General features: G+C 39.2%; 2 protein-coding genes across 3 annotated transcripts in view; one reads left to right on the top strand and one right to left on the bottom strand.

Annotated features, from left to right (window-relative positions):
• The window catches only part of CEP128 (centrosomal protein 128), a 115,581-nt gene extending 101,245 nt beyond the window's left edge, over positions 1–14,336 (bottom strand). The window contains exons 1-8 of the mRNA XM_039552733.1: positions 14,255–14,336; positions 13,072–13,111; positions 11,479–11,636; positions 9,984–10,070; positions 8,467–8,593; positions 7,420–7,541; positions 4,616–4,707; positions 3,816–3,888 (exon numbers count right to left, since the gene is read on the bottom strand). Of these exons, the coding sequence (XP_039408667.1) occupies positions 3,816–3,888; positions 4,616–4,707; positions 7,420–7,541; positions 8,467–8,593; positions 9,984–10,070; positions 11,479–11,622 (645 nt within the window). The 5' untranslated portion in view covers positions 11,623–11,636; positions 13,072–13,111; positions 14,255–14,336. The remainder of the gene's footprint in view (positions 1–3,815; positions 3,889–4,615; positions 4,708–7,419; positions 7,542–8,466; positions 8,594–9,983; positions 10,071–11,478; positions 11,637–13,071; positions 13,112–14,254) is intronic.
• Positions 14,337–20,783: 6,447 nt separating this feature from the next.
• TSHR (thyroid stimulating hormone receptor) overlaps positions 20,784–27,405 on the top strand; it is a 61,623-nt gene continuing 55,001 nt past the window's right edge. Inside the window, exons 1-2 of one of the 2 annotated variants that reach the window (XM_039553227.1) lie at positions 20,784–20,833; positions 21,090–21,356. In XM_039553227.1, coding sequence (XP_039409161.1) covers positions 21,187–21,356 — 170 coding nt within the window. In that variant the 5' untranslated portion in view covers positions 20,784–20,833; positions 21,090–21,186. Of the gene's footprint in view, positions 20,834–20,988; positions 21,357–27,405 lie in introns of those variants that run through there. The other variant, XM_010393679.4, reaches the window with a different exon arrangement.

The following is a 27,405-nucleotide window of genomic DNA, read 5'->3' as shown; positions in this document are numbered from 1 at the left end:
AAACCTTATACCCAATGTTCTGAAGGACAGTTTATTATCTGACAATAATCCTGGCCCTCTGAGATACCATAACCACAGTAACTCCATGTAAGATCCATTTCACTTGTCACTGCTGTCGTTTTCCAGAGACAGTCTATCATCATTTTATAATGGCACCGTCTCAATTAAGCATCTACCTAATTTGAACTAAACTGTGCTTCAATTAAGTTGCTTTTTATGTCTAAAGATCAGCATCTTGTGCTCTTTGGGATGTGCTTCTATCCAAGAGATTGCAAGAAAATATCCAAGACGGCTATCTTATATAACCATAAAGTAAGTAAATATTCTTTCAATTGCTTCTATGCCTGTCTAGCAAACATCCAAACCCTTTTCAAGAAGGAAGGAATCTCACAAAATGTCAAGTTAAGAAAGAGATTTTGATATAGAGAGAGTTGTAGAACCTGAAAGGCTTTTTACCAAAACTGCACATAGATTCTCAAGTACAAGGCCATGGAGAGTGCTCAACCTGAAACAGGCATCCAACAATGCCTGTGTCACAACCTTCAATGTCATCTGGTTTTTATATTGAGATGGAAAAGCTCTCTTTACAGGTAAAATAGTGTGCATTGATTGTGTTGTGTGGATCTTAAAGTATTCAAATTCAGCATCAAAAAGGCTCTAAGAATCATAAAACTCTAATAAAAATAAATTCTGAACTAGTGACTCAGAAGAACTGCAGTGATTTAGACCTTCATCATCACACACCTACATACAGGCAATTTTCAAACAGCCCCAAATATACCAAAGCGTAAGAATTTAGATATATGTCTCTAAAAAAAATAAAGACTTAAGGACACTGAACTGAAAAGAATGTTTCTACCATGAGTTCGTCCTGTGAAATTATCAAGATTTCAAGTTGACAATTTATTGCCAAGAACCATACAACAGAATATAAATACAAGGATGGCAATCCTCAAGGTGATAAACACTCCCAAATAAAGTCATAAAGGCACTAAGGACAAAAGTTCCTGCACAACTTTGCATAAGGAAGTTTTGAGAAAAACAGTATTTCCTCTTACCCAACTCACTTTCACCAATGACAATCAATTCTGAATTAAGCAACCTCATTAGAATTCCTAAATGCATACACATACTAAAGGATCTCAAATATCTACAATAACAGACCCTAGTTTCTACATGTACTCTAATCTCATGCTTTGCTATGCATACTATGAGAGTTATTTTTATTCTTAACATCCATACTAAGTTCCTCTCTTTTGCATTTACCTCATCTCACTGATTCTGCCAGGCTCATGAGGTAATAGGAGACCACTAAGCTTTGAACCAGGGCAGAAGATCCAAACCTAGTATCAGAGAGCACTGGCAAAGCAGCAGTGCACAATGTTGCTACCACTAGGCTTTTTAAGTGTTGTGGAATTGGCAACATCGCATTAAGTCAGAATTTTTCGGCCGGAAAAGTAACACTCTGAAAAGCCTCTGAAGAAACTGAACAACCTCCCAAGTTAAAATTAGGGATGAAAGAGTAGTTAGATTTAAAAACCAAACAAATAAACACCCTACAACAACTAACAAAAAAACCTACGACAAAACACGTCAACCAACACAGACACACACAAAATAACCAAAAAAAACCCCAAAAAACAAACCAGATCACCTAAAAAGTGGCAGCTCCTCTCAAAATATATAACCTATCTGAAGAACCCCTTGCTATAGGACAAAATCATAAAGATACGCAAGTTGTAACAAACACTGGAGAAGTTTCAAAAAAGAAATCCACAGAAAGATTATCACTCAGTACAGAAAGCAGACAGATCACTTCCAGATCAAGAAGCTCCTAACTCACAGGTGACTAGACTACTACTGTACAAAATTATCATTAGATGACTTTCTGTTCTAATACTGTACACTAAATTTCCACTTTTTGGCCATTCATCATACATGGCTAGATCGTTCCTAACTACCCGTTTCTTCTGCAAATTGAACCCCAGCAATTCTTTTATCTTTTCAAGGAACTCTGAATCAGTGGTCTTTTTTATTTTTCCCCGTTTTCTTGCTTTCCCTCTCCTCTTTCCAGACTTCTTCCCATTTGGCCAATGTTCTTCATAACATCAATAATCAGTAATGAGCAGAATATTCCGGGTGAATTCTTACTATTCCTACACATAAAAATCATCTCACTGCAGCTTACTGCAGCATTTGTTTCCTTACTAAAAGAATATCAGTAAATATTTCAGTTTGCATAGCTTTATTGCATGATAATGTTCCCTCCCAATTAAGACACTTATTCTTCTGATATTCCCCTTACCATGAACAAACTCCTTCTTACACTTCACCTCTCTCATTTTTTGCTCCTCTCAGGTCAAAAGTTGTAACCTTCAATTTCACATCTTGAAACCCTACTGTAGGAGGTCAAAGAGCTAGTTATTTCTTTCATTAATGAACAGACAGTGGATGCCTGCATTCCAGAGGATTGAGGAAGGTTTGTTTCTCTCATGCAAAGGCACTGAACAGTTGTAATGTAGCCAGTTGTAGCAGCTATTCTTTTGAGAATCACCTTGGTTAAAACTTAATGAATTCGCTAATTTCCTAGTACATGAAAGAGAAAAAAACATAAGTATACTGAGAAGTCTTCTACAAGAAAAACACAGCATTTTGCAAGTATCAAGAATTCTTTAACAGATAAACTTACTTTATCCTACCAGGCTACTAGGAGAAATCAAAATTAACATTTCAACAAAGACAACCCCATCCTATTTTTCTACAAAGGCTGACAAGGCAAGTCTTCTTTCCCTAATGGACTCTATCATATCAAGAACATAACTGGTACATATAGTGCCTCTTGAATCACTGTCCAACTTAATCTAGAGTCAGGAATTTATACAAGTATGTTTATTAAGTCTGCTGGTACCAAAAAGTGGTCCACGCCAACAATATTGTTATCGGTGACAAACACATCACTAAAGCCCTTGACAGAGCATTTAGTACCAATTCATGCAATTTTAGGGCAAGATGAATCACCTATGGGAAAATAAGCATATATAACACTTGGTTTGAAAAGTCAGCATTGCTACTAATATCACAGTAAATGCTTACATAAAGCATACACTCAAGCCTTATGTGTCAAGAACTACCTACAGGATTCTCACCTACTAATTACTGGGGTGATTCTCAACTTCTCTTGTTCCTCCAGCAATATGCTGTTTGACTTTCATCTCAATAGCAGATCTCTTTCAGATTAAAGTAAAACAGACTGCAGTTAGTCTGCTTCCAGCAGATACAGGAGACAAGAAAAGACTGTCATGGCTGTCCTGCCTTCTTTGTTACATTTTGTCACCAAGCCTTCAGAGAAGAGTGCAGCCCAAAGAGACTCCTTCCATTTTGCTACATAGATGATAAGGATTGAAAAGGACAGGGAGGGAGGGAGGAACAAGAAGCAACACTATTTATCATCATAACATGGGAAAGCTTGTATCTTTCCAAAGGTATCTTCAAAAAGTATAATAGCATTCAAACCAATGTTTAAAGTTAAAAAGCAGCTTCCTCCAAGGCAGTGAATTTTGAAACAGAAAAATTCACAATACACACACCTTTAAAACACTTTTACTTAAAACAAGCACCTGAAATACAAAATTTGTCTTGCTGATTTAATTATCGAAGGGTAATATTTCAACAACCTATAGTAGCCTAAAAAAGATCATGTTCAGATACACATATCAATATGCAATACCGATTACCAACACACACATTAAACTAGAAGCCCACATTTTGCTTAGAATACTAAATACAAATAATCTCTTCATGTTAGTCACACTCACCGTTTCTTGTCTTTGGGACTCAGTGAGCTTTTCAGACAATTCTTCTAGAGTCTTTCTTAATTCAGCATCAGTCCTTCATAAGAAAATATAAGTAAGACAATATTCTACAGTGCAAAAACTAAGTAACACCCGTGATAATTTTAAGCAGCAACAACCTCCCAGAATTTTTTGCTACTTCAATTTCTTCTACAGCCTATTCATAATAGATCATAGCCTATTCATAATAATTTATAGCATAATTACAAACAAGACTCAAGGGGAAAATTCATGATAAAAAGCATTTCCATTCCTCAAGTGAAGAAACAGAGCATCTAAGTATCAGCTAAGTATCAGGTCAGCAAGTACAAAATTATGGGCACATCCACACAGCCCTTTTGAACAGTACTTTCCTACTAGGAATTAACAGTCTAACTCCTGTTATTGCTGTTGAACAAAGCACGACATGTCGAGAAAGTATATAGATTATGGCCTGCAGGAGAGCTTGCCCTGAAAGGACTCCAGTAAAAAGAACAAATTAGGAGCAAAGATGTAATAAAAGAAATTCCCTAGTCCTTGTTGTTTTGTGCATATTTTAAAAAAAAGCTGAGGAAAGCCTCATATACTACACAAATTGGAATTGATGGGTGTTATTTACATTTATAAATACTGCAGAAGATGACATAAAACAAGCAGTTCATAATCCTGCTTTCATCTATATGTTGCACAATCTCCCATTCTCCCCAAAATTATTTTTTGAAATAAAAGAGTTTAAGAATTATTTTCCACACTGTTCTTCACATGAAGTTATATTCTGTTTATACCTATTTCTCCTTGAAAGCTCACGACTGATGTCATCTCCCAGGCGAACTTGTTCACTGCTGAGATCTCGAAGAGACTGGTGAAAAGAATGAAGCTGTAAATAAAAGTACACAAATTAAGCTAAGGCTTAGGAACCGTTTTTTTCTGTGATATTCCAAAAATACATATCTAGACATATATACACTTTTTAAAATAAAGCAGACAAAAATAACCTACAAAATAGTAAAACTCCATGAACTGTAGTTGAGCCTGGATGACTGGATGAGGCTTGCACACTTCTATTTCAATCAACCCTTCACAATACGTGCTCATTGTAGTTTAATTTTCAGTACTTTATTTGCTAAACCAAGTTTCCTAACTATGCTTTTTTTCTGTGGTTCAGAGCTTAGACACTGCACCACCTCTTTACGCTAATGCAAAGCAAGTTGAAACATCTGAACAAGTAATGTTCAGGAGAGACATATTTCATGTTAATAGATGCTAGTATAGCTAAAACAAATTCTGCCCAGCTATATATGCTACTAAAAATAGATGACATAGGAACTTGAAACAGAACAAGCAGAGCGGTATGATGTCTTCAGGAACTACCAAGAACAGGTATCGCCCAAGACTTTACATGCTCTTTTTTCAGATCTTGGGAAAAAAAAAAAAACAAAAAAACAAAAACACACATCTACTTTCCTCTGTAAAATCTCCCACCTTCCCCATTCAGCAGGCTCCCAACTTATCATCAAAGTTTTAGGGAGCAAATAAAAAAAAATGAATAGGTCATTCAGTCTTCATGGGATAGAAAGTGACAGTTAATCCATCCTAATGCAACCTATTCCTGTCAACAGTTCCATGGCCAGGATTATCGTTATTAATTTGTAATATTCCTTTGGTCTATGCCCTAAATTTAAACCTTAATCTTCCACAACCAAGCTGACTGCCCTCAACATTCAGACACAGGCACTACTACCTCCCTTGTGTGATTACCCAGAAATTTCAACCTGACCTGAGAGACTTTGAAAAATTGAGCATATTTTCAAAATGTGTGTGCTAAGAAGGAGAGGGACTTAAATGTGTCAAAAGATTATTCGGCTGAAAAATTACTTCAGCTAGGAAAAGTCAGAATGGGAATAAAGAGACACCAGTTACAGAAAAAAAGAAAACGCCACAACTTTAGTTAAGCAGTACTGCTTTATCTCTGGTCTAATTTCTACCTATAATCATGATCAATGACTACTTGTAGTTCATCATTCCTCAAAGCACTATACTCTTCTTACAAAATAGTTAATGAAAAGAAAAAAGCCATATTCACTCACTGAAAAGCAAGAATAAGGAATAAACCAACGGTTATCATCAAAACTGGAAAAAAAGCTATTTGCCTACACACATATTTAATACGAGGAACTTTGTATGCATTGCAGGAACTCCTTTGAATAAAATTTCCAAGATATTTATAGAATATCTAGAAGTAATCTAAAATAGTCCTAAGATTTTTTGATGGTTAGAAGGGAAGATTTCCACATAACATTATTTCCTTCCAAGGATTATTTTCCACTCTTACCATGGGGGAGGAAGGAATGGGGAAAGAACTAGATTAAAAAGATAATGAAATGGGGTTAAATAAAAGTCTAGGAATTTCTATAGCTTCCCAAAAAGTCAACTGAGAAAACATATTGTAGTTAAGTTTAAAATTATTTGGAAGCTGAGACTGATTTAATAAAGACTGATTTAATGAATACCTTACAATCAGCTTCTTTAATATTAGTCTACACAGATTCACTCGAGCAAGTCTAGCCACTCTGTCTGAAAAAGCAAAAACAGGTAGTGAAATCTCCTCTCTACCTCTAGGATAACAGAAACACTTTAATCTTACTCATTAAGGTAATTAATTTATTTTTTCTGAAGTCTGCAAGCAGACACAAGTTAAGGGGTATGAAAATTACCAGTGGCAAACACATCCTCTCCTCCTCCCATCATCTGCCTGAAGTACAGGGTCAAATTATCCCACTCACAGGTCAGACCAAGAACTAAGATGAAGAACTAGTTGGATCAAAATCAATCTAAGCTACACTGAAGTAGAAGCAAAAGCACTAATACCCTATGCCATTAACTAAAGCAGAATAATCCCCTTCACAGCCCCACTGAACTTCAGCATGAAGGTGAAAGATAATTGGTTGGAAGGGACCTCTGGAGATCATCCCATCCAAGCCCCCTGCCAAGGCAGGGTCACCTAGAGCAGTTCCACAAGGCACTCGTCCAGGTGGATTCTGAATGTCTCCAGACAGGGAGACTTGGCAACCTCCCTGGGCAGCCTGTGCCACTGCTCTGCCACACTCATTGTGAAGTTCTTCCTCATGTTGAGGTGGAATTTCCTGTGTTTTAGTTTATGGCCATTGCTCCTTGTCCTGTCACTGGGCACCACTGAAGAGTGTGGCACCATCCTCTTGACACCCATGTTGAGATATTAATATGCATTACTGAGATCCCCTTTCAGTCTTCTCCAGACTAAACAGGCTATTCAGACATTATTTTTCTTTGTCATTAGATGGCCTAAAAAGTAGGGAGATTATTTTCGTATTTTACTTTTGATATCACTACCATCTGCATCTTTTTTCTCTATAATGATTTGCATGAAAGTTCATGACAGATACAAGAGGTGACTGCCTAACGAAAAATAGCAGGTAACACTGAAAGCACAAATCATAGCTGAAACATTCTTAGCTGCATCTTCAGAATCACCTCATTTAATGTAAAAGCAAAAAGTCTGGTGACCACATATTGCCTATGTGGGACAGGAACTCCCATTAGTGTTCTGTACCTGGTCCACATTATCTGCCTCACTGACAAATCGAACACTTGCAGATCTAGACCTTCGATGTTTATTGCCCTGTGAGTCTCTATAATCCCTGAGAGGAGAAGTGGGCAGGAAGTGGCGGTTCCCTGTAGGAGATATGAGATTAAAAGAGTAAGTAGGAAGACAAAATTTTGTATGGGAAATTTTTCATTTTGCTTCATGACAAATGCATATTTCATCCTGACAATGTCCTTCCAGGTCACGTTACAGACAAAACAACTACTAAATTACATAACATCCATGTGATTCTTTTAGCTCTTCTCTTCTTCAATTTAAACATTTCTTACTCATGACATACAAGTATTCCAGAAAGTAGAATTGTTTCTCCAAGGAGTGAGTAGTTTTTCCTCAAATTTTATTTGCCCAACCAACCACTTTTTCCTCCACATAAACCCATTGGAGCTTCAAACTATTATATTTCACAGCTTTGACATAGGAATGAAATTTTTAGAGCTTTCTACTAGAATATATTAAGTACCAGCTCTGGAAGGAATACTCCTCCCAAACATACCTTTTCCTAAAATACAATGAATTTTCTGAGACATACAAGGAAAAAAACCTACTCTTCTGTGGGTCATAAATTACTTCTGTTTTTTTCTTTTACACTGTTTCCAAACATCCACAATCTCATGCATTTAAAATTTAAATTCCCTTTTTGCTGTGAAGCAAGCTTCAGAAGCTGCAATATCTTTTGGATTTAGCTTTAACTTGTATGTACCTACAACTCATGCAGTGGAAAATTTATTTTCTCAGCTGAAAGAATCAACATTTCATTTAGATCTCTTGGGATATCAGCAGAAAATACTACGTAACAGAAAGCTGGAAAAATTTACCACATAAACAACTGCATAACTTAATGCAGGTCTCCCAAATTTTTGAACTGAATTTCTTTCATGTAATCAATGATGAGTTTCCATGCCACTATTTCTACACATTTTTCTTAATTTCCTCTTTGCATAACACAGCAATATGACATAATTTAAGCATACTCAAGCCCTTTAAGTATTTTACCTGATGTTCCTTCTCCATCCAGGTCACTGGGATATAAGCTTGAGAGAGATGCACTTCTCATCCCAGAGTTTCGCATTAGTCGCTGGCTCCTTAATTGACCTATAGATTGTTCCAGTGTTTCTTTTAACTGCAGAAAAGTTATAATTTATTGAAGTATGAACACAGACTTATTTTTTAAAAAGCATGGAAAATATTATTTATTTAAAAGTCATTAAGAGAATAAAAACTATTTTTAAGCCAAGTACAGCTAAGAATTAATAACAGCTTTTCTTCAATATCTCATATATCACATTCCTGTAATTATAGCAAAACATGCTTCCAACATTGGCAGCTTAAAATATAAAGTTTCTTAAAACAGTGGTGCACCACATGGTGCATCACCATGAAAACTCAAAAGTTTGTGTCCTACAACCAAAATAAGACCTATTTGCCAGCAATGCTCATTAACAGTCCTGCAAAATGCAGAAAATAACTTCAAAGAAATTAGTTTTTACTAGAATTTTTCTACCAGCCCTACCTGGAATCAGTTTTACATATGGCTATCAAATTTCCCTAAGCAGCTTTACAGAAACCCCTATTTTCAGAAGTTTCATTTCCAGGAAAAGGAAGACATTCCCAATTTAAGAGTACAGAACTAGCTATATTCAAATATTAGTTCTTCATTTTTCAAACTTGCATCTCATTTTCTACAACTGCATTTGCTAACTTTGGTTCTTAGCCACTTGGTTTGTCACACCTTTATTTTACAATCCACAAAACATCAATTTCTAAAGGTTCTCCTTTTTCTAAGAGAAGCTTGTAAACAATGGTTAAATTGATGCTTTACTCCTGCAGAATTATACACTGTGTTGGATCTCTTTCTCTGAAGAAAACAAGCTTTCTTTTCTACGCATTTGCTTCTTCACTCTCTCTATCTTCACATGTAAAATATTCCTATGTAAAATGTTCCAAGGCAGCACCTGCGGCAGCTTGTTTGTAACCAAATTGTAAACCTCTCTTGCCCTAGCAGCACTAACTTGTTTTGCTTTCTCTAAGACACCTGTTTTCAAACTTGTAGAAGACTCATTTTAGAATTTTCACCCTTTCTGTAGTTTAGAGCAAGCTGGTCAACAGATCCAGAAACTGTTGTAGAATGACAGGAAAAAAGCTGCATCAGTATGATCCCAATCCCATTCCCTGCTATAATTCAGCTTTTATCTTATCACTTATTCATGCAAAATAAACATATTCCCTAATAATCTATTTCAGCTACACATATTGTACTTGGCATAGCACCATAACATAATCTACTGGGTGCTTATAAACCAGAAAAGTAATGAAGCCTACAAAACCTGTCATGGTTTCATTATATAACACATTACTATACTATGATTTAGATTGCTCAAATAAATATGAGAAGTTTCTGTTTACAGCTACTTAACTCCTTATATATTCTGTCCATTAATATCAAGTTTTCAGCTATGAATTCTACTAATGGAAAAGACCTAAGAAGTTAAGATAAACTGAAAGTTGCTCACAGTTGTTATTGCTTTGGTTTGTTCCTTGTTGTATTCTCTGTATTGTCCTAGCAAATGGTCAACATGTCTTAGATTTCTGTTGGTATCCTTAAATAAAAAAGTTTTAGAAAAAAAAAGTGAAAACAGAAATCTCCTCTAACCAAACATTACTGTTGTCTTTATCCTTCTTGATTTCTAAGATTAAATTGAAAACATAAGTGCTTTCTAAAGGGTCTACACATTCAAAATCCTATTCAAGTAATCAGAATCTGAAGTGGTACAGCAGGGCTAAAGGAAGGAAAATAAAGAAAAAGGAAAAAACAAAACCAAATGCTATCATTTCAGTACAACAGTAAGTCCTCAGTTTCAAATAAAAAGTTTTTTCAAGTTTCAGCCATTCTGTAAAAAAACCTTTTTAAGCCAAAGATCTTAACATTATCTGCTTGTAGAACAGAATAGTGATCTGAGAAATAACAAGTTTTTGAAGAACACACTAGGTAAGGTCACTGCGTGAGCATTCTCTGACCAGATGAGCAATTGGATCAGACAGGAGATCTGCTGAAAAGCAGTCCACAAAAAGCAGTTAGCTTAAAATCAGAATTTCAGAACAGCAGCTAGAAAGATGTTAAGACAGAATCAGGAGAATACCAAAGAATCCCTTTTAAAAAACAGTCAGACTGTATTCTTACTAACTTATTATCTTTTTTACCAGATTGATGTTTATTTTCGAGGTAAGAAGCTTTGAAGTTTAAATTTACCATTCTATATTGATTTTTCTCATATTTTAAAAGGAAAAAAAAATACTTCTGGCCAAACAATAAATAATAAAACATACACCCACCCACTCTAGGTATTCAGAACTGTCAGCTAGAGAAGAATGGGAACAAATTCTCAAGCATTAATAGTGTCAGGATAGCTAAATGTCTCCTCCCACTTGCAAAAAAAAGTCAGATATTCCCTCTGCACCTTCCACTGAAGAAGAAGGAATGAGATGAACACTTTTTCTTGCTCAGGTATGTGAATCTTACAAGTTTAGAAACAATGCTTCTCTCCATGCTTTTTCACATCTAGAAAATATTTTAAATGTAAGCTCTATCCTGAAGGAATTGACTGCCTACATATTCATCAGAAATCTGGAAATTTACACAGTACAAAGACAACCAAGACAAGGCTGAAACTTTCTCCTAGAAAATTTAATGCCTCTTGTGAGAAACTAAGCAAGTTGATTTGGCCCTATTCAGTTTCCTAACTTTATAAATAGTATTCCCCAACACGTGGCTGTTTCTAACAACATTCTACTACTGTCTGAAATAACAGCTGTATAAAAGTCTAACAAGCCACACACTTTCAGTTCAAAAGCAGTATGATCAATTTCCCAAAACCCTTTTTGGTTTGCACAGAAAGCAGTATTTCCCATCTGTACAGTATACTCCACAACTTTAGAAATGAAAATTTGACCCTGTGTTACAGAAATGCAGGCTCTATAAATTCTTTAAAACCATATTTTGTAAACAACCTGCAAAGTGCTTGCTAAAGTATGGATCTTCTCTGTAACTTCTTCAGCACCATAAATCTGAGCTCTGTTGTGGGATGCTCTCAAAGGCCGCCTTCCCATCCGACCCGTAAGAAAGTTGTCTGAATCACTGGATGAATCTGCCATCAGTATCTTGAAGCCTAGGCAGGAAGACCAGAAAAATTACTTATGTTAATTCCTGAGTGCAACTGAACAGTCTTGCACAATATTCCCAAAGCAACTTCACAGACTCAGATTACATTTACATTAGCCTTTCTAGTCTGGGTCAGCAGGATGTACTTTTGAAGCAGATCTTCCAGCCAATCCTCAATTATTACCTTTGTTCACACTATGAAGCAGCGTCAAGATGCAGGAGGCATCTTGCTCTTAGAAGCAAATTAAATCAAAATAGGCACTCTCATTGCTTCCAAATGTTCAGTACTCATACAATCATGGCCCAAAGCAAATTCTCCCCCCAAAACATACAGTGGAGACATCAATGCTTTATCAATCATCCTGTTCTGCAAAACCATTCTCCTCTACCTCCCACTACTCACTAAGCTGTATTCAGAATGGAGATTGCTAAGTCTCAAGGATGGCAAGAGAGAGGGAAAATAGGTCAACAATCATCAGACAGGGGAAATTATTAAAAACTACAGACAGCTATGCCTAGTATAGTAAAGTTACACAGTAATAGATTAAAATAACTCTCAAAACGTAGATTAGATCAAATTTTTTTCTTAAATTATTACACACTGCAGCTGATTGCCTTAAGGTCATGGAATGACTTGACGAAGAGAGACTGGCAAACTCTTGAACACCCTGTAGTCAACAAAAATAAAGTCACAGTAAAGATATCATTCTTCTAGCTCCAAGAGCTGAAATTTCAAAAAGGAACCATGGATGGATTCAAATCTTACATTGTATTTTATATGTAGGCAATTTGATATTTTTCCAGATCCTTGTATTTAATTTTTAAAAGGTTGCAAATTTGTGTCCCCCAGACTTGGATAGAAACCTATCCAATAGGAAAGGAGAGCAAATCAATGTGCTCAGTCTGTGCTCAAGTACATCAGTATTCCTTATATTTTCTGAACTGGTGAATTTATCTCATCTTTCCTCTTCTTATCTCACCTCACTAAAGCACATTTTTACTAATAGTATCAGAATTCATTATTCCAGTGCCTCACTCTAGTCAGCTGCAATGAAGTCTTAATGAGACTGAAAAAGCACTGTGAAACAGGAAATATGGGATATTTTCAAAGACAAAGAAAAGCAAAATAAATAAAACACTGGTAGAAATAATAACATGGAATAATATTGGTTTTTACTGTAATTTGGAAAAAAAAAATCAACAAAACCCAAAAAACAAGCAGACCCAACCATAAGAGCCCCAACTATTGAAAAGCAAACACTGGGAAAAAAAAGGGAAATAAAGATTTACAGCAGGAAAGATTAATGGGTTTATTTTCAGCTGTCCAAAAATAGGCTCATTAAAATATTTATTAGGCAAAGCACAAAAGAAAGGTCAGTAATCAAGGTAGACGCAAAAGAAAGCAGTCGATAAGGAGAACATTTTGTCTGAAGAAAACTTACAATTTATGGTTAAGCATTCCTCTCTGTTCTCATGAGCAACCTAAAAGGAACCATAAGTACTTTTAAGGTAAAGAAGTTGTTTCATATAAAGCGACATCCTCATTTTTAAAGGAACTGTGCAAGTTTCACTTTAGGTTAAAAAAAATAAAAATCATAAAGTAGAAATTTGTAGAAATGTTCCGTATGCACATTTGCCCATCAATTGAAACAAAAAATAAAGCTTATTACTTTTCCCAAAAAGCTACACTAATTTCAGCACATGATCATATTACATACTTGACAATGAGAATCATTCAGCTCTTACTGGTTTTTAGTGCTACCCAAACAGATCATAACCTTTGTTGAACTGATAAAAAGCATCAATACTCAGTATTTTTCTTTCCTGTAGAAAACAGAGCATTTCAGCTTCACTGAGGACTCTCTTGTTAAGAGATCTGCAAGGTAAGAAGTAGAGCCGACAATCTAAACGTCAAGTTCTCCAGCTCAAGTAAAAAAAAGATAAAGTCAGTGTACACAACCTGATTATTCCTCAAGTGTTTTATTTGTTCAGCTCCACACAGACTCATCTATCACTAGGTAACTAACTTAGTGTTAAAGGTATGGTTGAAGCCTTACAACTAAGACAGAGCACGACCAAAAAAAAAAAAAAAATTATAGCCATTCCAGAAAGGAACAAAATGACACCTGAAAGGCCCTTTCCTTCAGTGCTTGTATTTGAGCCCGGAAAAAGCCAGGAAGGTGATCCTGTATGGTGACATTTCATCATCGTGCCTTCAGGGATCAGTACCACATTTTACTGTCAATTTTGCACACCGTGCTCCCTGCACTCTTCGGCAGCACGACACAGAAAACGAACCCTCCACACTGTTCGTACACAATGCCCTCTGCAAACCCTCCTCCCGCCGGGCACGCAGGGAACTTCACTAACAGCCGACCCCAGCTCTGAGAGTCTCCTGGTTCTTTGGCCCAGACAGGACCGTGGAAGCCGAAACGGCGCCGGGCGCGCCGCCGGCCGGGCCTCCGCACTGTCCCGAGGCACCCCGCGGCCGCCGCGCCCCGCGCCTCCCGCCGCCGCTCCCATCCGCGCCCGCCCTCCCGCGGTGCTCCGAAGCGGGACAACCGCCTCCCGCACACCGCCCTGGCCGCGGCCCCGGCTCTCCCTTCCCGCACCCCCAGCCCTCACCGCACAGCGCTCCGAGGCGAGGCCGCCCCGTACCCGGGCACCTTCCGCCCGCCTCACCTCGCCGCTATGGCAACTTGAACTAGCCGCCCTGCCGCCAGCTGCCGGGGCCGCGGGCCGGGCGCCGGGCCCCCGCAGCGCTACATGGGACATGGAGTCCATAAGCGGCGAGCCCGCCATAGGAAAGGCAGCGTGCGGGACTTCAACTCCCGAGAGGCTTTGCGGTAGCAGCGCGGCGGCAGCGCGGAGAGGGACGGGCAGGGCCCGCCTTGCCGGGAGACCGCTGGGCCTACGGGGGGCCCCGGCGGGCGGTTCCGCAAGAGCCCTGGTGTTTATGATGAAGTTGTTTTGTGAAACGCTAAATTTTTACAAAATACACATTGGTGTTTACAAACATGTCAGCTGAACGACTGCGAAGAGCAGAAACAAAAGCTGTTGCCCTGGTAAAGCAGACGAGTCTGTTCCGCTTCCGAGCAGACGGCTGGCACGCTGGAAAAAGGCGTGTGAGCTACGGAGAGCAACTGTTCTTATAAGGAGGCATCTCCCTTCCTGTTTGTTGACTTTTCCTTGTTTCCTTAAGCCACGCGTCTCCCTGTTGTGTCCATTACCCTTATGTGCAGTAAAAACGACCAAATATTACACACTGCTACCCTGACTGGCCTTGAAGAGAGAAAAGCTTTTCATGGCTTTTTCATGAAACAAAGCAAAAGGAAAAGCACAAGAATTCCTCAATGTCCCGTAGCCATAAAACTCAAAAACTACCATGAAATAGAAGACAATTTTTTTAATATGGACATGAATTGTCAAGAACCTAGAAAAAAATATTTCATATGGCTGTTCAAACACTTGATGCTGTGTCAAAGCAGTGTGTCTAATGCATTTTGTTCTGACAGGCCAGAAATTATTTGCGATACTGAAATAGAAACAGGTAGGAATTGGTGTATCTTCCAAGTGTCTAGTATGGCAAAACATGTTGGTTAGTCAGAAAAAAACCCCACCAAGTCTTTTAATCGACTCTTTACTGATTTATTTTCCCGGTTTAAATATTTCCTCATGCAGATATTCCAAGATGTGGCTGTTGATATCTGGTGATCTATATGGAACACCAATTAGACCTAATTGCTTCTTTGTTAGAACCCATTGTGGTTTATCTGATTAGTGTATAAACCACATAAGCAGTGCAAGGATAACTGACAAACCACATCAGATCTGGCAGATGATAATAATGTTATTTTTTTCAGAAAGCACCACAAAAACAATGGAATTTGGAGCCTTGCAGTGCTTGAGATGATATGTACTAAGTGAGAAACCATGGCTGTCACTAGAGGGAGTGCCTGTAAAAGTGGAAAAATATGCTTGTCAATTTTTGCTGTGTTTAAATTAATAGGGACATGCGGGGATCGTAGAAAAAGCACCAGAAAAAATGATCTGCAACATACTGTGATTTTAAAGTGATTTCCTTTCCTATTTGTTTGTTTGAATCAGAGAAGAGGACAATTTAATTTATAAAAATTGCTTAATTTCTCTAGCCTCAGGGCATACAGGATTTTGCATGTCTGTTCTTAGGATTATATTTATAATTGTGGATGTACACTGGTTGGTGATACTTTTAATACATTAACTGGTTTTAGTGTATAAAAGAGGAACATTTATTAATAGTCTACAGGGTTGAAAAGTTGCCAGTCACTCTAAGCTGCTAGATGCCATCGTTTTTCAAAACTGATATGGTCAGAACTATTGATTATTGTTCTTTTTTACAGCTTAAAACGCTTCCAGTCTTGACTAAGCTAAGCAACTGTGTTCTATCATTCCTTCAATACAGGTCATGTTTCTAAACCTCCCATTTTCCTTACTATCCTGTGAAGAATCCTGTTTGTCTACTTCTTGATGATAAAGTATTCCAGACAACTCTATAAATGCGAAGTAAACTGGAATAATTGCAGCATATTCCCATATTTCTGCCATGCAGGGTGTATCTTATTTCATCTTATTGCATTGCTACCTGTGTTTTTCTATTCGGAATTTACATTCTGATCTAGAGTTCAGAGACCTCCCTAGCCTGGGGTTATCTGTAGACTTAGACTCTTAGTGCCCCATCACTGGGCCTATTCTTGAAAAAGTTGAACAGAAGGACCAGGAACTGTCTAGAAGAAGACAGAGCATGGCAATGCAAGGCCAGCAGCTCCCTCAGGGCCAGGCACCAGGAGCCACAGGGTATCCTCCTAGAGCAGCAGACAGGGCCTGGCAGCCAATTCTATCCCACCAGTCCTGCCAGGGTCTGGGCAGCTGGTGGCTTTTGGGGCAGCCACAGCCCCAGGTACTGTCACCTCCTGAGGGAATTGGGACAGGCTAAGGCAGGGCCAAGGTGGCAGCCATGGCCAGGCAGGACAGTTGGAGACCAGCCCCAGTGTGGGGGTGCTGGGGCAGGGACTGATAGCCCTGGAGGCTGACACGGTCCTGGGCTTTGTGCAGGCTGGGGGAAGGTCCTAGTGGAGGCCAGGGGGAGTCAGGTCCATCAGTGCTCTCAGCTCTGACAGGCTGCTCTAGGGAAGGACTGCAGGCTGTGAGCCAGGTGTGGCCACAGCACAGAGAGTGACACAGTCCTGCAGCATCTCAGCAGGACTGGGTTGGTGATATTGACAGTCACAGCAAGGCAAGGAATGAAAACAGATCCAGGATCCAGATAGGAGGAGCAAGAGACACCTGGAGACAAGACTACAGTGTAGGTCCAAGGTCTATCAAGGAGACAGGACTGGAGAGAAGACCAGAGACAATGCTACCTTTCACATCGGTCCCCAGGAAATGCAGGAAAATGAGTCAGCAAGACAGGGCTGCACAATCTGGCTGGGAATGAATTCAGTGTTTAAATATCTCAGTCCTGAGCTGACCCAGAGCTGTCACAGAGGGTACATGGTGCTGGGGTGGGCAGGTTGGCCAGGACAGAGCCCTGACAGAGGGAAACAACTGAATGGTGATTGCAGACTTGTAACCAGCAAATTCCTTAAACATGCTAGAAACTACAATGCAAACATCATCTTGCTCTTCCGAGCGAAGCCAGTGCCCATGGAAACACCGTGTGGTTAGCAACAGTCATTTTTCTCTCTGAACTCTGTTGATGTTCCCGGTTCAGAATGTGCAAGCCAAGTCTTGAAGCACAGAAGGAGGTGCATCCAGACCTGGAGCTGTTCCCAGGCTGAAGTTAAATGTTCTGTCCTGTTTCCTTCAAGACTATCAGGCCTTCAGCAACAGGAGTCCCTTGCTTCTCTCATTTATCGTTCAAGCCCAGAAACCATATATTAAGCAGTTCTTATTTATTTTAGAATCTGTTCCAAACATCTTTGTGTCAGCCTTGCCATTTCTTTGGTATACAATCTTTCACAGTTTCCATTTTTGATCCCTTAGAAATAGCTGGGAGGATACTTTTCCTTCCATTAATTCTTTCTGGACTATCACCACTGCCACAGAGGCATTGGCATGCCAAAGCTTCTGATGCCAGTATGTATGTGCATGCTCTTTTTCCCTATAAATGAAAGATAATTCAAAATACTTTGCTCTCAGTGAAAGAGCAATGAAGCAAATTACCCTTCTTCTTATTTAAGAGTCTGAAACACAATTATGATGGAGTAGTTAATGCAGGTTACCCTATTAGTAAAGGTAAGTATGCCAGATGAGTGAGTAGGATTTGGTTTATGATGTGAATGACACAAATCTTGGGACTACTTATCTTCCCACCAGTAAAACTATTTCTCCTTTATTTTGTCCATGCACAGTGATACATAAAAAGTAACTCTGAAGTTGGAATAAAAGTGGGAAAGGGGCGGGCTGCCAGAGAGTACACACAAGATATTGTAACAAATCACTCCAGCAGTACTGTAATTAGAGATGTGTCTCCCATCTCTGGTCTTTTCTGGCAAATGAGGTCATGTTGTGAGAAGTAGGAACTCCTCTGTTATGCTCAGAGTCATACTAAGTCATCAAAATTGGTTGTGAGAAAACAGAGATTAAGCTGGAAGAGAATTTTATGCTGCTTGAAGCTGACAAATTGCCTCTGGACAGTGCCAGGCAATATTGTTTGCTGGATGAAACAACTATAACTTGTACCCACCACACCTGGAAATCAGGTGTAGAATGGGCTCATGACAGCTAAGAGATAGGTCCAAAAGACAACAGAAATTCCTTTGATGATGCATTTGTTTTGCTATATGGTTTTGTATGCTTTGTGTCAGCCTGTGTCAACCCATATTTCTTTGCCAAAGCCAAAAGGAGCAGAGATTTTCATTTCTTATTTCTAATATGGTATACAGTGTCCCTGGGACAAGCTGTTACTTTGGCAGTAAGAAGCAGAAAACCAGATGAGAATGTTGATATCCTGGAAAACCCTATAGGCAGGTACAGCGCTGCATGATTTTTTGTAACATGTAACACATTAAGTGAAGTTCATTAAGTGGCTGATTATTCCCGTTGGATAGAGGATCCAAGGCAAGCCTAACTCCACTAAACTTTTATGTTTGTTTGGTCTCTGATATATTTGCATTTGATTTTTAAAAATTATGGCCATGGAAACCACAACAGCATGAGAAGAAAAAAGAAGGCAAGTCCCACAGATCCTGGCAAAAGCCTCCCTGCAGTACAGGTGGGCACTGAGGTGATGTTTCCAGATCTGGGAAAGATCAGTGGCATTGAATGGAGCACACAGTAAGGAACCCTGAGCTTGCACTGCTACCCCATTCTTGTGATTTGCCCTCAGAGATCAGTAAGACTTCAAAGTATTATGAAATAATACAATTGTGTCCCACAACTGATATAATAGGTGGATGAGAATTTTTATCTTGTCTATGGTTCCTAAAACAGGAAGACAGGCTATGCCTCATGAATGCCAGGCAATATTACTCTGAGTGTGTTGGACAGCAATACAAGTTTTGCAGATTGTAACAACTGTGGTAATGTTGTACTTGCTGACTCTCAGTTACTGTGCCAAACAGGATATGGCGCATCTAGCTTCCAAAGAGGACACAATGGGTGGCACAGGACCAGATGGGGCAGCAGCACAGAATTAGGTGTGTTTCCACTTTCAGAACCTGTACTGCTTTGTGGCTTTCTTCTTCATGAAATGTGGCGTTAGCTCTTGGCTGGGAAAGAACATGATCCCACTGCTGAGAGATGGCAACCTTGAAAACCTTGGTAGCAGCCTGGAGCAAGCCAGTCTGGCTTATGCCATAGTGGAATCTGCTCCCTTAGCACTGAGCAAAGTGGTGAACAGTTACAGAGCTCCATGTCTGACTTGGCAAGACTGAGTTACACCTTTTGTCTCATCTGTGCCTCTGTGGAGTGTGTATCTCTCTTGTTCATTTGCCTTGAAATTCAGTGATCTGCCTGTGGCTTCGTTGTTATTTAGTCAGGTTGGTACAGACACCAAAAAATGGTGGTGGATGGTGGCTCTTAGGGCTGCAAGTGAGTTACAGATGTGAGCAGTGTGTCAGAAGGACATGACTGAACAGGACATAGGGCAGCCAGTGTTCCTAAAGGAATTCATGCAATGCAGTGTGAAGTTGTCTAGGACACTGTTGTGGGTGCTTCAGCTTGTCCCCTCTCTGGGACACCCCTAAGGATATCCCATCCTAAACAGGAATAAGTGTAACTGATGGGATCCCTCACGTACACAAGATCTAACTGCTTAACATAGGCCCTTAAGATCAGAATTTATGTTATATTTCTTTATGGGCACAGTATCATTTGCTTACCTTTAAAAGATGCAGTAAAGGGATTCATTACATTTAGGAAACACATACTGGTCAGCTGACTTAAAGTACTTTTAAAGAGTTATATCAAAATAGTGTCTGATGTGTTGTACTCAAAACATTGGAATAACTCTAACATAGCTGGAGGGGAACTATTTATCCAAGAATATTGTAGTCTAATTTACACTGTCCATAGGATACATTTTCAAGTTTCCTCCTCTGAAGGTTACAAACATTTATTTTGGCATTTTTCTTGTTGTGTACCTACTTAAGGTGACAATAATTCCACTTTATTTCTGTCAAGGTTAGATTTTTTTCCCCCCATTTTTTTTCTTCAGTGAATGGATTTCATCTTTTCTGATAATGTGGAAAATGCTACTCTGTCCTCTTTTGCTCCATCCTGTCATTTTCAAAATCATTAATTTTAAATTTTCAGTGCTTTTTTAACTTCTTTACGTTTAGCACATATCTAACTTGTAGTCAGTGAATTTTTGCTTGTCGTAGAGGTCTGCTTTAACTTCACTGCTTTCATAGGTGAGTTAGTATGGCTCTTACTCAACCTCTTTCCTTCTGTTTCTTTCTGCAAAGATGCCAGGAGGAATGGTCGGGGTCCGACGTTTCGCCGCTGCCTTTGAAAACGGCTCGACGGGCCGGTCCCGCTGCCGGCGTGAGTCTCGCCCCGGCAGAGCAGGGCTGGGCTGGGCTGGGCTGGGTAGGGCAGAGAGCCCGCTGTCCCCACGCAGTCCCGGCCGCCCGCGGCAGGCGGCCCCGGCGCCCCAAGGCTGCGCTGGATCCGCCGGCTGCGGACGAAGCGCGGGGAGCGGCGGGGTCCCGGGACACGGCGGTGAGAGCCGGGGTACGGGCGCTGCCGGGGGCGGGCCCCGGGGGACCCTGCGGGAGGGGTGCGGAGGAGCAGGGGGCCGGGTCCTTGTGGGGCGGCAGCGGCGGGGAAGGATGGCCGGCGGGGTGGGCGCGGGGCCGGGGCAAGGAGAGGGACACTGCCCTATGGCGAGGGCGCGCAGGGCTTGCTGAGATCTTTCCTGACCCCGCTTAGGGAGGAGGCGGCGTTGTCCAACATAGGTGCCGCCTTTCCCCGGCAGCTTGTCCCGGCGGGGCAGCGTTGTCTGCCCCTGCAGCTCTGGAGTCTCCTCGTCCCCTCGGAGAAGCGAGGGGCAGAGCGGCAGCGGACGGCGAAAGATGCTGTGCGTCACGGTAGCCTTTCACTTGCTGCTGGTGCTGGTGCTGTGCAGCCAGGGCATAGAGAGGTGTCCTTCAGACTTCTGCGAGTGCTCCGACTGGGAGGACTACAAAATCACTTGCAGGGACATCCACTTCATTCCCAGCCTTCCGGAGGATACCCAGACCCTGTGAGTACATTGCGATGGTTTAGGGAAGCAAAGTCGTCATACTTTGCAAGCAGGAGATGCTCTGAGCTAATGTCCTGTGAGATGAGGAAGTGGCGAGAGGGGAGACGTGCTGCAGATTACCTGGGCGGTACAGGATAGCGGGAACGGCAGTGTGCACACTCTGCGTGTGGCTGGAGGAGGTAGGAAAAATCACTCTCAGACCTTAAAGAGCTGTGAAGAGATGGTTGTTCATTGGATTTTAAGAGTTCTGTGTAAAATACTGGAAAATTAGTAACTGGGCTGTTTGTGGGCAAAGTGAGCACTAGGCTGGATTCTGTGTAGCAAGTGCTTAGCAGGTGAGGGGAAGGAAGGGTAGATCAAACAAGTTTTGTGATTAGAAACTGGTAGGGATTGGATGTGTCACCTCACAGAGTTCCACGAAATCCTCTGTGCATTTTCAGCTTCTTTGTTAAAGCTGGAAAAAATAAATAAAATCCATGAGAATTGAGAATCCAAGTATACTCTCTGGGAGATTGAGTACTTCAGATCAAAGTGTGGAGTGTGGGATAAAGCAGCAAATTTAGAGCTTGCCAAAGTGATAGAGAATTCAGGTACCTAAGCCTAAGTGTTTGGTCCATTACAGGCACTGTAGATCTTGTCTGAGTTCCTGCTGCCAGCCCAGATGAGCATCTTATGTCATATCTGTCAGTTAAATACTGTAGTGCAACTGAAATGGCACCTGCTAGTTAGTTAAAACTGAGCAGATAAATCACTCCTGGCTTTTACTTTGTTTCTTGAGTTACAAAATGTTTCTAGTCTCTGTGGGAAGGTTCTTTTGTAAATATAGATTACTTTCTGATAAAGTAAATGAACTCAAACTCAGTTGATTTAATTGCAAGATAAAACAGTAACAGATTGATTGGTTTATGTCTTGATAATGATTCTCAGGACTTTATTTTAGAATACAAACCATTAAGTTACTTGAACTTATTTGAATGCTGCTCAGATTTTTTAACACTGAAAGTAAAAGCTTAATTTGATCACTTGCCTAGAAAGAAAGAAAAAATTATTTATTTCCATTATTTTTGCTTGCCTTTAATTTTTTTGATGGTTAGACTGCAATATTTCAGTTAAGATTCTAAATTATACAAGTTTTTTTTGTTATTATACTTTTATATACACAGTTTATTTAGGTTGAAATTGCAGTGATGTTACTATAGTATGTTCTATGAAATCTACCAAGTAGTGTGTTCTTTGAAATCTACCATGACAAATTAGAAAATATAGGAGTTTCAGTTTATAGAAGCAAATGCCTTTGTACAGACATTTAAAAGAGTTAATAGAAACAATGAGATCACATAATGAAATTTGATACTTTCCTTGAAACATGCTGGTTTGATGGCTGAGAGGTACCTCTCTACATACAGCTCCAGAAATAAAGCACTCTGGCCACTAGAATTCTAGTGTTTTAAATATATGTAATAATGGGGGCTGTAAAATAATAAGCTATTGTTTTGAAAAGACAAAAACACACAGTGAAGATCTTATTTCCATGGGAGAAATAATTAACAAAAACAAATGAAAAATATTTTTCTGTTTATTTTGGGTGAAATTTAATCATGTGCACCAACTAGAGTGACCATTGCAAACTTCTCAAGACAGGTACTCCCTACTGTATCAAGAAAATATTCCAGGTAATGACAATTGTGATTTTATAGTGTAGAACATGCACTGCAATAGTCTTTTATTTGAAAGCAAATGGGAAAATTATCTGAGGAAATAAGGAAACACACAACCCCCCCCCCAAACAAACAAACAAACAAAATACAACCTAATCAACCAAATAACAGCAACAAAACAAAAAAAAAAAAAAACACCCCTCTTTTTAACTTCAGTTTGAAGTTTCCTCTCTGGGTGAAGTGTGTTCATTTTTCTTCTGTTCTCTTACTTGAATTGCTGAAGTCTGGTGGGCTGTACGTAGTTCTGTAGTCCCTTGCTCTCTGTAAATGTCTTAAACTTCTTTACCTCCATATGTTAAATGGGAGCCATAACAGTTACTTATGTGTGTTTGCTGCTTCAGTTTGCAGTTCTGAGTGTTTTCAGATGCTTCAGACTGGATTATTTGCACATGGCAGATAAAATAACACACAGAGTTTTTGTGAGAGATTGTGAAGCGTGTTACCTTTATTCCATCATGTTTTCATCCTTTTGCCGTATAATAGGCAATAGTTCTGAATCAAAGACAAAAGATTCCAAAATAATTGAAGTTTCTGTTAAACTTAAGAACAAATGAACACTTCTTTGAGAATTAATATGTAACTGTACACATCTGCACATTTTATGTTGAAACCCTCTACAATTTTCCTTAAATCCAGCAAGTTTGTTACTTTAGGCAAGTAATTCTGCTTCTTGGTGGTAACATGTGAACCTCAAGATTGCCGGTTTAAAAACTTTTTTGTGTGGCTATTCAGTTTTGTAGGGTTTGTAGGACTAAGAGACTGGTGAGTCTAAGAACACTTTGCCAGCTTTTGGAGATGATGAGCTCTTTTCAGTGCACAGGATCTTGAAACTCCAATTAAAGTTTCATTCTGATTATTCAATCAGGACTGTTCTCATTTCTCTACCCTACTTTAAGACAATGGGGCAAACCTTTATTTAAGAAATGCTTATAAGAAATTCCAATAAATGTTTATTTCTAACTCTTTTAGAGAAAAGTGACATGAACTTAAGCCAGAAAAGTGTGTTTATTTTAAACTGTTTGTAATGTATTTATCCAAATATAGTTAATGCAGGTGCTTATCCAGAATGCCTGAATGCGCAGAATTGATCTTGGAGATGTCCTTTTTGCAACATAAGATTTTTTTTTTTTTAGTTCCTTTTCTGGGAAATTAACAAGAGAAATAGAATGAAAAAGGTTGTGTATATTATAGGTAATTCTTGTCTTGTTGCCTGAAGTTAAGGATTATATAATCCTTATATAATATATACACATACCAGACTTTGGCAGGGAAGCCATTCCAAGTGGTATGCAAATTCAGTACTAAAAATATGGAATAACTTATCAATTATTTTGTCATATCTATATTTTTATGCCTCTCTCTGAATAGCTGACACCCTGACTTGGTCTGTTGCCATTTTACCACCTCCTGGTCCTCCTTTGCTTCTGCCTTTGCCTATCCTTGTCTCCAGTCCTCCATGCTATGACAGTGGCAATACATGCATGGTAGTGAGGAGATCTCTGTCCCAGCCCCTTGGCTGGCAGTGTTTTTCTCTTCCACCAGCAAAGTGCTGGAGCAGAGCAACAGTTGGTGCTGTAACCTCCTCTGTGTTGGAAGGAATATGGCAGAAGAGATCCTGGCCTTTCAGTGCAAGCAGTTCCACTAGGAAGTGGAGGTTAATGACTAGGAAGTGGAGGTAAAGATTTACTTACACATACAGATCACCAAAGCCCTACTGAACATTTGTCCAAAGATATAATTGCATCATAATGCTTGAATTATTGTAATATCCTTCTTGCCCTCATTATGATGACACGATCAGATGGTATCGCTATCACAGCATCACCTCAATGCACTTCTCAATGCTTTTCATTTTATAAATGTATTTTTGTAGCTTTTAATTATTTTTCTTTTGACAGTAAAACTAATAAAGTCTTTCTTCTTATTTAGTGTGCATTTCGTCTCCTGCATTCACTTACTTAAATAACTTAATCTCTCTCTTCTCCCTTCCCTTCCCTTCCCTTCCCTTCCCTTCCCTTCCCTTCCCTTCCCTTCCCTTCCCTTCCCTTCCCTTCCCTTCCCTTCCCTTCCCTTCCCTTCCCTTCCCTTCCCTTCCCTTCCCTTCCCTTCCCTTCCCTTCCCTTCCCTTCCCTTCCCTTCCCTTCCCTTCCCTTCCCTTCCTTTCCCTTCCCATATTAATATGGTTTCTATGCTGTACCCAGGTGCTGTTTTCACATCAACACAATCAAATTTGATTGAAATTGAACAAGAGGATATTAGGCAAGGACAATGGAACTGGTAAATAAATAGACACAAAACCAGTAGAGTTGTCAAGAATATGCTCTTTACATCTGGTATTAAGCTACAATTCTACATCTGCTCCAATATATTGGCCATAGGTAGGATACTGCCTTTTGACTAATGCAAGGCAGCTCACCCTTCAGGGATAAGGAACCCTAATATGTCATGTTTACTATATTGGCAAGGGTGAGCATGTGGATACCAGGCTAAGATGTAGTGAATCAGCTGGTGTATTTAGTTCCCCATGCCATTGTTAGCTTTTAATAAAGGACATACGGAAACTGTGCAACGTTTTACACATTTAAAATGTGATATTTAGAAGTAGCAATGATATGTCAAGTGCTCATAAATACTTATTGATAAACATGGTTTTTTGAACTGGAGAACAAAATATATAGGGACTAAACAGTTTTACCTGTAATAACTGCATCACCAGCATCCACATTTTTTATTTGCTTAATGTGTAATTTAGAGCATTTTGGTTCACAGAAGCTATAAGTAGTACTGAAGGCGATGATGTCTCTAATTTACATACAAAATAAATTACACTGATTTAAAATATTTCCCCCAAACCTAAATCTTAGGAATTGTCTGAAATTCAGAGATATTGTGATTTCAAGTAATTCTAATAGTTATCTTTTTATAGACTTCATTGCTTCAGAATTAAGTACGGAGCCTCATAAATGCATCTTCACAAGACAACCCTGCAACCTAAGCACATAATTATTATCCCTATTCTAATGCTGAAGTACTGAGAGTCTAAAAAAACATGAGGAACACTGACATGCTTAGACAACGGAAGGAAACTATTAGGTTATCCTTCAGAAAATGGAAGTCATGCCCAGAAAAGGAAATCTTTGGAAACATGAAGTAACACAGTAAAAAAATACTTTCAAGAGAAACTTGTAATATCATAAAAACTCAGTATAGTCTTTAAAACATATCAAATGCTTATCTCGAAAAACTATCAAATTACAGTGTCAGTATGAGTTTTGTTTGAAACGAACTGAAAAAATTGAGTAGATTTAAATTCCCTGAACCAGATATACTTGTGTTAGTTCCATAGGCAAAAAATTGCTGCATTACCTAGTGTAGTATGCAACTTACTGTTTAATTCAGCCATGGTGACAAAGCAATGGAAGGTCAAGAGTGTAGCATAATTCTTTTTAAAAATGTTTTAGGGAATACCTTGGGAACTAAATGCTTGTTGGTCTGTCTTCTCTGAAAGACTCTGAAAAACAGGAAGGACTCAAGCTGATAGATAGGGTGTAGTGTTTGCTGGGTCAGTGATGGTCAAATGATGGGATGGTCAGGCCCAGAGAGTGGTGGTGAATGGAGTTACATCCAGCTGGAAGCTGGTCGCAAGTGATGTTCCCCAGAGTTCAGTGTTGGGGACAGTTCTGTTTAATATCTTTATTGATGATCTGAACAAGGGAACCAAGTGCACCCTCAGCAGCTTTGCAGTCAACACCAGGCTGAGTGGGAATGTTGATCTGTTGAAGAGTGGGAAGGCTCTACAGAGGGATTTGGACATGGGGCACGAAAAGTCCATTCAGGCTGAAGGAAGAGTGGCTGAAAAGCTGCCTGGAGTCAAATAACCATATATTCTGTATATTCTGGAGGTAATATAGAATGGCAGCACTTTTTGAAATAATGTTTTAGTTGCAATTAGTTCATTTTCCAAAAAATAGTGAGTTATTTTCACTTGTAGAAGTATTTAACTATTTCTGAAGTAAAAACCTGATTTGAACCTTCTTAAATTTTTTTTTTTTTTACCAAACACCATTATACCTACCAAATCCATGAAATTGTTTTATCAATTGTCTTTCAGGTAATGATTTAAATAATTCTATGTACATACTGCAACATAAAATGTTTTCTAAATACTGTATTTTACATGAAACTATAGTTTCTTGTCAAATCTGATGCTTGTTATTATATTTACCTACATATTTTGCTTAGAAAGGCATGGTATTGCTTCTATAATCCTGCTGTTAACATACAAAAATCCTGCATTTGACATACAGTAGGTCCAATATACTAGGTTGAAA

This window comes from Corvus cornix, chromosome 5 (genome assembly GCF_000738735.6).
Source record: "Corvus cornix cornix isolate S_Up_H32 chromosome 5, ASM73873v5, whole genome shotgun sequence".
Classification (NCBI taxonomy): Eukaryota; Metazoa; Chordata; class Aves; order Passeriformes; family Corvidae; genus Corvus; species Corvus cornix.
The sequence above is the reverse complement of the archived record's forward strand: the minus strand, read 5'-3'. Positions and strand labels throughout refer to the sequence as shown.